General features: G+C 42.4%; 1 protein-coding gene across 1 annotated transcript; it reads left to right on the forward strand.

Annotated features, from left to right (window-relative positions):
- The first annotated feature begins 1,618 nt into the window (after positions 1–1,618).
- On the forward strand, positions 1,619–2,677 carry LOC107061215 (uncharacterized). The gene is made up of 2 exons (XM_015310066.1): positions 1,619–2,161; positions 2,228–2,677. Exons 1-2 carry the CDS (start codon positions 1,619–1,621, stop codon positions 2,675–2,677), a joined length of 993 nt encoding a protein of 330 aa, XP_015165552.1.
- The last annotated feature ends 8,216 nt before the right edge of the window (positions 2,678–10,893 follow it).

A 10,893-nucleotide genomic window follows, 5' to 3' on the forward strand; every position in this document is an offset into this window, starting at 1 on the left:
TATGGGATCGACCTCAACTCATGTTGAGTTCTGTAAATTGACTTCGACCGTTTATATCTCTTAATTGAGGTGTAAGTTTGGACGTATCAAATTTTGGCGCCGTTGCCGGGGAATTTCAATTCAGAAGTGTTTTAGTAGCTTTTATTCTAAGTGTAGTTAGATTTCCTAATTTTACGTCTTGTTCTTTGTCTGTGTCTCTTTTAGGTGAGTTTGACTGTGTATGCCAAATACCAGAAGTAAGGGAGCCCCATTAGTCCCATACGATCCATAACTCCGGAAAACAATCCGCAAAATGGTGAATGCTCAAGAACTTGAGGCGTAGAGACATAGATTTGGATTGGAAGCTGAAACCATTGCAAGAGGTTTTCAGCCGAATGCTATGAACAACCAACCTAGGGTAGTGGATGAAAACTTAGCAGTGGATGGAATCATTCCTCCCCACCGCCAACCAATAACTCCAAGGGGTAGAGCACAACATCCAGCTAAAATGATGTATGAGGAGGATGATTTAGAATTGGATGGAGCTAGAGCCACTGGAGCGATAGTGTTACCTGCACTACATCCAGGTGTTCAATTCACAATCACAACACCATGATTCAACTGCTGAATCTGAAAGGTATGTTCAGGGGTGCAACTGGTGATGATGCAAACCAGCATCTGATAAACTTGTGGCGATTTGCAAATCGCAAAAGATTCCTGGAGTAAGACAAACAACGATGAGATTGAGGTTGTTTCCTTTGTCTCTTACTAGAGAAGCAACCAACTGGTTGAATGAGATGCCTGATGACTCAATCAGGATTTGGACTGAACTGAAGGAAGCTTTCCTGGAATGATTCTTTCTAGAATCTAAAGAGCTGCAAATGAAAGATGAGATAAGTGCCCATAAGCAACTACCAGGAGAAGCAATGCATGACACCTTGTGGAGATTCAACCAAAAGCTGAAGAAGTGTCCAAACCATGGTCTCACTGAGAGACATCTAAAAAAGGCATTTTACAGATCTTTAAATTATGTTACTAAACTTGTTGCTGATGCAGTGGTTCTTTTATGAGGAAGCCATTCTCAGAGAGCATGCAGCTGATGGACGAGGTGTCAAAGAATAACAGGGCATGGTACACCATGGATGCAGAAGTAGGAGATCCTTGGTATACTTATGAACTATCAGCTGAACAAAGAAAGAGAGAAGAAGAAAGGGATCAGGACATGACTTATATGTGGACCCAAATAGATCTACTTACAAAGCACATTGTCTCAAAGTCTGAAAAGGTAAATGCTTTAGGACAACCAAACAGGTATGAAGATCAGGATATTGATCTAGATGAGGAGGCTAATTTTTTGGGCAATCAAGGAGGTTTCCAGAATTATAACTCGGGAAACCAGGGTTACAATTCTGGAAATGCAGGTCGAAACTACTCAAGGGAAGGACAATATGATAGGCCAGCGAATAGAGAGCAGGGAAACTAGTAGAACAGAGATGGGTACCGAAATGATCGAAGTAGTGTCTCTGTGTCCCCAGGTAATAGAGACCGGGCAAGTGGTAGTTCCAACGGGTCTAAGCTGTAAGACATGTTGGCCAAGGTGCTCTAAAAGGTTGAATCAACTGATGTAGGGGTAAAAGAGATGAAAGGTGATTTTTCTAGTATGAGTCAGCTGGTAGACTCTCATACCACCTCCATCAAGAAGATTGAGCAGCAGTTGGGGAAACTTTCAACCTCATTAAATCAGAGGAAGAATGGGTCACTACCAAGTGACACGATCCAAAATCCCAAGAAGGACGGGCATTGCATGGCTATCGCCACCAGGATTGGTAAGATTCTTACTGACCCTATTTATGCAAGTACTAAATATGAGCAGGTGTTGGAGCAAGTTGGAAGAGAGGAGGATGAAGCTGAGCAAGTAGATGACTTGGAGGATGCTCAACCAATAGCCAAATCAGCAGGAGCGAAAGAAAAAGAGGTTGAAGGAACCTTGCCGTTACAGCAAATCCCAAGACCACCTCCTCCTTTCCTTCAAAGGCTTAAAAAGAAAGCCGAGGATGGGAAATTCGCTAAATTCATCACCATGCTGAGATTGTTGTCTGTAAACATACCATTGATGGAAGCCCTTGAGCAGATGTCGGGATATGCCAAGTTCATGAAAGACTTGGTTACTAAGAAAAGAGCAGTGAGTATTGATTTGACTAACCATATTCATTACTGCAGTGCTATTGTTACCAGGTCTCTGGTGTAGAAGAAGGAGGATCCAGGTGCATTCACCATACTATGCACTATTGGATCAATCAAATTTGCAAAGGCCTTGTGTGATCTAGGGGCCAGTATAAACTTGATGCCGCTGACCATCTACAAGCAACTGGGGTTAGGAGTTCCAAAACCCACAACCATGAGGTTGATGATGGCAGATAGGTCAGTGAAGCGACCTGTGGGCATCCTATGTGATGTACTTGTAAATCTCGACACGTTCATCTTTCTGGCAGACTTCGTGATCTTGGATTGCGAAGTGGATTTTGAGGTTCCCATTATTTTGGGAAAACCATTTCTGGCCACATGGCGAGCATTAGTAGATGTTGAGCGAGGAGAATTGAAATTTAGACTCAACAAAGAAGAGGTAAAGTTTAATATTTGCAAGTCCATGAAGCAGCCACAAGACATGAATGTGGTGTCTGCAATAGGGTTTTTTTGATGAAAAAGAAATGGGAGCATCCATTGAAGAGAGGATGGCTGTTGAAACCTTAGGCGCAGTACTAATGAATTTTGAGGCTGATTTCCGATCTGACTATGTAGAGACCGTGAATGCTTTGCAGGGTATGGGAGCACACTCTTATGCTCCAAAGAAATTGAACTTGGAATTGAAAAACATGCCAAGTCCTTCAGCAAAAGAATCCATCGAGGAGCCACCGGTGCTGGAACTGAAACAGTTATCCTGTCACCTGAGGTATGTATTTTTAGGAAATAACAACACTTTACCTGTGATTTTGGCTACAGATTTGAATGATGAACAGGTCCAAGCTGTGATCAAAGTGTTGATTAGGTACAAAAGGGCCATTGGGTGGACCATTGCTGACATCATCGGGATACCTCCGGGTATATACACCCATAAGATCCAATTTGAGGAGGACTGCAGCCCAAGCATTGAACACCAGAGGAGGTTAAACCCACCGATGCAAGAGGTGGTCAAAAAGGAGATAATCAAGTGGTTAGATACTGGGGTGGTGTACCATATTTATGACAGTCACTGGGTCAATTTAGTGCAATGTGTGCCGAAAAAGGTGGTATGACTGTGGTCACGAATGCAAAAAATGAGTTGGTCCCATAAAGACCAGTTATTGGATGGCGAGTGTGTATGGACTACATGAAGCTGAACAAGTGGACCTTGAAGGATCACTTCCCAATGCCTTTCATAGAACATATGCTTGACAGGTTGGCTGGAAAAGGGTGATATTACTTCTTGGATGGATACTCTGGCTACAACCAAATATCGATTGCTCTTGAAGATCAGGAAAAGACTACCTTTACGTGTCCTTATGGCACCTTTGCGTTTAAACGCATGCCATTTGGACTATGTAATGCACCAACAACTTTCTAGAGGTGTATGATGTAGATCTTCTCAGACATGGTGGAGGACACTTGGAGGTCTTCATGGATGACTTTTTAGTGGTAGGTGATACCTTTGATGATTGTTTGTTAAATCTTAGAAGGTCCCTACAGAGATGCGAGGAGGCAAATCTAGTGCTGTACTGGGAGAAGTGCCATTTCATGGTTAAGGAAGGCATAGTCCTTGGGCACAAGGTATCATAGAAAGGGATTGGGGTCGATAAAGCCAAAATTGAGGTGATTGAAAAGTTACCTCCGCCGATCTGTGTGAAGGGTGTTCGAAGTTTCTTAGGACATGCAAGATTCTATAGGCATTTAATTAAGGACTTCTCTAAAATTGCACACCCCATATGCAAACTTTTGGAGAAGGAGGTGAAATTTGTCTATGATGAGGCATATCTCAGAGCTTTTGAATGCCTAAAGGAGAAGTTAATTTTTGCACCAGTGATCATTGGCCCAGATTGGGCAGAGCCATTTGAGGTGATGTGCGATGCTAGTGGTACTGCCTTAGGAGTTGTGTTGGGGTAAAAGCGCAACAAAATGTTTCATCCGATTTACTATGCTAGTAAGTCACTGAATGGAGCACAGCGAAACTACACAGTTACCGAACATGAACTGCCGACGGTGGTGTATGTGTTTGAGAAATTCAGAGCCTACTTGTTGGGTACTAGAGTGATAGTCCATACTGATCACGCAGCTCTAAGGTACCTTATGGCAAAGAAAGATGCCAAGCCAAGGTTAATCAGATGGGTATTACTTCTCCAGGAGTTTGATTTTGAGGTTAGGGATAGGAAAGGTTGTGAGAACCAAGTGGCTGATCACCCGAACATGAACTGCCGACGGTGGTGTATGTGTTTGAGAAATTCAGAGCCTACTTGTTGGGTACTAGAGTGATAGTCCATACTGATCACGCAGCTCTAAGGTACCTTATGGCAAAGAAAGATGCCAAGCCAAGGTTAATCAGATGGGTATTACTTCTCCAGGAGTTTGATTTTGAGGTTAGGGATAGGAAAGGTTGTGAGAACCAAGTGGCTGATCACCTGTCGAGGTTGGAGGCTTAAAATAAAGAGGAACTCGAGCTCGACATAAATGATTCGTTCCCGGATGAGCAGGTATTAGCTGCTACTCTTGGTTTTATCCCTTGGTTGCTGATTTTGCTAACTTTCTCGTTAGTGATTTGATGCCTGAAGGGCTGACATATCAACAAAGTAAGAGGTTCCTGCATGAGGTGGGTAAGTATTTTTAGGATGAACCTTATCTGTACAGTGTGTGAGCTGACAACATCATCAGGCGATGTGTTCCTGAAGCTGAGATGTTGCATATTCTAGAAGCCTGTCACTCCTCTCCGGTAGGTGGTCATCATGGAGGTTCTCGGACAGCTCATAAGATACTTCAGTGTGGGTAATACTGGCTCACAATTCATCAGGATGCAATGGATATAGTGAGGAGCTGTGATGTGTGCTAGCGACAAGGAGCCATCTCTCGGTGCCATGAGTTACCCATGACACCTATTCTAGAGGTGGAGCTGTTTTATGTGTGGGGAATCGACTTAATAGGCCCATTTATGAGCTCCCATGGGCAGAAGTACATATTGGTTGTCGTGGACTATGTGTCCAAATGGGTTGAGGCAGTTGATTTGCCTGAGAATGATGGTAAGAGTGTTGCTGGTTTTCTGAAGAAGAATATCTTCTCAAGGTTTGGCACACCCAGAGCTATCATCAGTGATGGTGGTTCTCATTTCTACAATAAGGTATTTAGTTCTCTTCTGGCTAAATATAGAGTTAAACAACACAAGGTAGCAACACCTTATAACCCACAGACCAGTGGCCAAGTGGAGGTCTCCAACAGAGAAATTAAAGAAATTCTGGCTAAAACGGTGAATGCCAACATGATAGATTGGGCACGGAAGTTAGATGATGCTCTCTGGGTATATCAGACAGCTTTCAAGACGCCTATTGGTATGTCTCCATATCAATTGGTGTTTGGAAAGGCATATCATTTGTCGGTTGAGCTTGAGCATAAAACACTCTGGGCTTTGAAGAAGTTGAACCTTAGTTGGAGCGAAACTATAAACCTGAGGTTGGATCTGATCAATGAGATGGATGAGTTCCGTCTGAGAGCCTATGAGAGGTCTGCACTATATAAGGAGAGCATGAAGCTATATCATGACAAGCATATTGAGAAAAGAAGCTTCACTCTTGGTGACTTGGTGTTACTTTTCAACTCCAGACTTCGTATGTTTCCGGGAAAGTTGAGATCCAAATGGTCTGGACCTTTAATATCAAAAATCAAAAACCAAAAGCTATGAATAAATCGAAACTTCTTTTTCGTTCAAGGTTATATAAGATAAAAAATAAAAAATGACCTAATTAATTCAAATCTGTGTTTTAAAAAAGAGTCCTACTCGAAGTAGGACTGAAATGCGGGTAGCTTCATGAACATCTTGACGGTCCGTCACAAGCTTCACGGTCTGTGGAGCCTCCCGTGGTCTATACTTGGCACGTCTAAGATTTTGATCTTCAAAGCCAACACACTGGAAATGTACCACAGACAACACCACAAACCGTCATAGGGACCACGGTCCGTCTGGTTGTCCGTGGTCTTTACTTGGCCACTTCTCATTTTCACAACTTTGCTCTTGGCCATTGGTTCAACTTCACGATCACCATCATGGAACGTTGTAAGGACCATGACCCATGAGTCCTTCCGTGGTTTACACTTGAATCGCCTTTGCAGTTTGTTTCCCTAAGACACATACACTGGTTCCCCTGCACGGGCACTACCACAAACCGTTGTGATGACCACGACCCGTGAAAGTGTCCATGGTGTTTACTTGGGTTCCACCAATGTATTATCTTCCATGCCTTCTCACTAGTTCCAATTCATGAGCCCTTTCACGATCATTCATAATCTTCACGACCCGTCAAGGCCTCCGTGATCTTCACTTGGTTCCATCCATTTTCACTCTGCATTTTCTTCTCTTCTTTCTTCTTTCATGTCCGCATGTTTTACCTGTACAAACACTACCAAACACATCATTTCCACATAAATACACTTGATTTTAGTATTAATCCTTAGTTTTCAAGCATCAAATGTGCCAAGATTTTTGCGGCACATCAACACCATCAACTTAGAACCATTACTTGTCCTCAAGTGATGAGAAAACAATACATTCAGCTTTCAAGTCATTCAAAATCTTTTGACCCTATGCAGCAACCATCTGAAACACAATTTGTATCCAAAACCATGAATCTAACATGCAAGGATCAATACATGACATCTCATTACTCACAGTTGATCATTTTTATGTCTGTGAATTATCAGTTAACACAATCTACTCTCAAATGCAATCACTGTGTCCTCTCACCAAAGAAGTCCCTCACTCATGATAATTGGGACTAAGTACTACGATCACACTCTCAATGAACTTCTAATACTAGCAACAAACTACTATAGGCTTACCCTTGCTTTCTATGCTCTATCTTGCAAACACCCGGAATAGGATCACTATTGGATTTTATCGGCTTGTAACATAGGCTCAGGTTAGGGAATGGATATATGGGTTCATGTGACTAGTCCCTTGGTTTTCCAAAGTCTCGTTTTCACACAACTCTTTTCTGAGCGATTCCCTCTTTTTCTTCATAATAACACATCCCAACAACCATTATTTTCCTTTTTCTTTTTCTTATCTTTTCTTCACACTTTTTTTTATATATGCACTCAACTTACTGGTTGGACCTTCTTTTTCACTTTTCTTTCCGCTCGGATTTCAAACACCATCAACTTAGGATTTTGGCTTCAGTTGTGACATCGTATCTTCGGAGACCAAAGGATATGATATTTATTGGGTAAGAACAAAAATTGATTTTTAGGCTCAAATCGGGTTCAAATGATAAGCTTTTTATTTGGTTGTTTATTTTTTTGGCTTTTTATTGGCTTAACAAAAATGGTCTACTGATCCTTTCCTATCCAACTATTCTCAAATTTAAGCAAGATCACTTGGGGCAAGTTCTAGTTTCTACTCCTAATGTTAGACTTTGAACAACACTCACACACACATGACACATGACTGCATTCTCCAGTTTCTTGGTTCCCAACTTATTTATCAGATTAGCAATGTTCAACATGTAAGTATCTAAGATGTCATCTAAAGATCCTAACAGTCAACTTTCAGATTTAGGTCGTCATTTTTAATAGACTAGTTGCTGCACAGCTCAACACACAAACACAAACACAAAAAAAATAATTTTCACAGTAAGCATAGAGTCAACCTCCATTCATTCTAACATCTTAGAATGGAAGGTTGCTCACCACCCCCTCCCAAAAAAAAGGACTTTGCCCTCAAAGTCAATAAAGAAAAAAAAACAGGGCTGTGAGGAGGGGTCATACCTATGGTACTCTAGGCGTCGGTATCCGGATCAACATTGACACCCTTATCAACGGGTGCACTCTCATAACTCAGCAAATGATCAAGCTGGCTACCACTCACCGGGGCAGGTGCTCCGCTACCAGAAGCTCCAGCTAACACTGCATCTCTCCGTTGTTGTTCAAGTGTTTCTTTTTCTCGAGCTTCCTTCTTTGATGCCCGACGATCTTTCTTTTGTTGCTTTCTTTCCTCTTTAGAAAGTTCAGCAGACAGCTCCTCATCAGATTCTCCAGCTTTGTGTTTCCTCTTGCCAGACTTACCCTGGGGTAGTTCACCCCAAAATTCGTCAAGTGATTGAGTGGAGGGCTCCTGATTTAGCAGTCAACGACTCTGGCATGACCGGGGTAGGTACCTGTACTGGATTTTCAACCAATTTTGCGACCTGAGCTCGCATCTCTGCCAATTGGGACTTGAACTCTTCAGTATCTACAGACCTGGCAGCCTGGAATCGGTCCTAGACAAGGATCTCCAAGCCATCCATCTTGTCTTTTAAGACAACCAGCTCCTTTCGCATCTCATCTTTTATCTCTTTCTTTGGAGCTAACACATCTTGTTCTATCCGCTGGGGCATTCGGTGTACAATTTGGGTGACTAGAGTCCTGGTCTGGCGCCGATCTGCAACTAGTTTTTCAAGAAAAAAACATAGGAATAGTGATGAAGGTACTTGGAGCCTGTGATATGGATGCTGATGGTAGTGGTGCCTCTGTAGACGGTTGGGATGACTCCCCCTGTTCTGGTCCTCTATTAACATCTGGGATGTCAATTGGTACATGAGGAACCACAGCCAAAGAACCCACAGCTCCAAATTTCACACCAAAGAGATGGTTAGCGACATCTTTGATTTTCGAGGCCTGGGTAAGTCGAAATGCTTCACCCCATCTGTCAATTAGCCTGTTTGGGGGAATGTCTGATTTTCTATACAATTTCCCTATCAAACAGGGAAATGGAAGCCCGACTCTCTCATTCAATTCCTTGTCTCTTATCTCAGTCGCTATGATTTACCCCACATTTACCGGGTAACCAGCCATGAGGCAGGCTACCAAAGATGCTAATGAGGGAGACAAGGTGTTATCATTACCTGTAGGTCTGAAAACAATTTTGATCGGTATTCAACTAAGGGCCCCGTTAAGTAAAATGGGAGCCAATACAAAGCTAACAAGCTTTCTTAAACGGGAACCCTGATCTAGAACACACAGTAACGTAAAAAACATATTCCAGGACCTTAAGATTCTAAAAGAAAGCAAAGAAAGCGCTTTACAAAGAATACAAAAATATCTCGACCAAAGAGAAGTCGAGAAAAGGGGAATCCAGGAATATGAGCCAGAAGAAATAAAAGAGAAATACCCACTAATAGACTGGATTGCCTGCAACCTCATTTACAAAAGGCCCTTAAAGACAAAACAGCTACTCTTATATGGACAAATGCAATCAACACAAAGAATAAAGAAAGGAACATACATCATAGACTGCGAACAGATCAAAGGGAGCAGACAGATGACTACTTGACATGGCCAATTCTATTACATTTAAATCACAGGACTTCTTGAAGGCTTGCCCCCGACCCCCAACCTAGGAACAACACTAAGACGTTTCGTTTCCATTTTTTTGGTTAAAAGCATTGCATAGTATAGTGATAGTGCCCGGTCCGCAGCTGCGGAGTCCGCCTTCCCTTGAAAACACCTCCCAGAGGGGAGGTTTATAGTACAGATGTACGCTAAGGAATATTATTAGTAAGACAGACGTATAAAGTGCATATGTACTATAGCTTCAAAAGAAAATAGATCCTTCTCTAAAAAAGAAAAAATAAAAAAATGCAAATAGAAATCGAAAGGGGAAAATTACATGCAGCAGGAGCTGCAAACGAGAGTTATCAAGAGAATTACCTTGACTAATAGAATAGTGAAATTAGAATAGGCTGAGAAAAGGGCTAAGAGAGAAGCTTAGGATATTACTTAAGTAAGTGCACAAACAACAGCCCACCACACCTTGGTTGGAAAAGATAGGGATGCTTTCGTGATGAGTATTGGTGTTCCTGTCACCCAAACTGCTTTCTCCCCATCTACAACAATCTGCCTTGCAATCCAGCGCAAAACTCGCTCTCTAGAACTCTGAACCTCCATTTCAGTCTCTCTGGTGACTGTGTCATGTTTACCCTCAAAAAGGCCAACCGAGGCTGGTCCTGTGTATTCCGAGCCATACAACATTCTGTTGATAGTATCCTCGGAAATATCTACCGATTTACCCCGAACCATAATTGAGTTGAGTGGTCCCCAGGTAATAGCCATATTTTTTCTGTCCCCTTTTAGTTGTCTCAGTGTCTGCAACAAAGTTCATTATTGTGGCTGCATAAGATGCATAAATTCTCTGGTCAGGTGGCTATAATATTCTCCCAGTGCGTTTTTCATCCAGTCAAACTGATGGAACTGAAATGTCCGATAAATGTCGGGGAATGCTTTGATATCAACTACCACCACTCGAGTTTCAGGCATGATTGCTCGCCTCTTGAAGCCGCCAGTCATGGTCACAATACCATTGTTGAAGAATTCTTCAGACCGGTTCACAGTCCACATGGAATGGAAACAGTCAATCAGCTGCGGTCTCGCTGCAGGATAAGGTTAATAGATGTTCACTTACATCACCATGGTATCATTAGAGGTGATCTTTATATCCCCATCTGCAGCATCTGTCTCCTCCCGTACTTGAGTTTTAGGTTCTGTATTTCCTGCAGGGAGAGATGTGGTAGCACCTTTCTGAGAGCCACCATCGGACTCCGCACTGCCTCCCGACCCATTATCAGACTGGCTCCCTGTATCAACATTAGAATCACTTCCCGATTTTTCACTGCTATCGGAACTACTACCTCCCTCTTTTCAGACTGG

The sequence above is a fragment of the Solanum tuberosum genome, unplaced genomic scaffold, assembly GCF_000226075.1.
Source record: "Solanum tuberosum cultivar DM 1-3 516 R44 unplaced genomic scaffold, SolTub_3.0 scf00124, whole genome shotgun sequence".
Lineage (NCBI taxonomy): Eukaryota > Viridiplantae > Streptophyta > Magnoliopsida > Solanales > Solanaceae > Solanum > Solanum tuberosum.

Excerpts from the sequence above, each read along its gene's own strand:
- LOC107061215 (XM_015310066.1), top strand. The coding sequence starts at position 1,619 with ATGAAAGGTGATTTTTCTAGTATGAGTCAGCTGGTAGACTCTCATACC. Across the intron at positions 2,162-2,227 it reads TGGTTACTAAGAAAAGAGCA|AAGAAGGAGGATCCAGGTGC; the intron begins GTGAGTATTGAT and ends TCTCTGGTGTAG.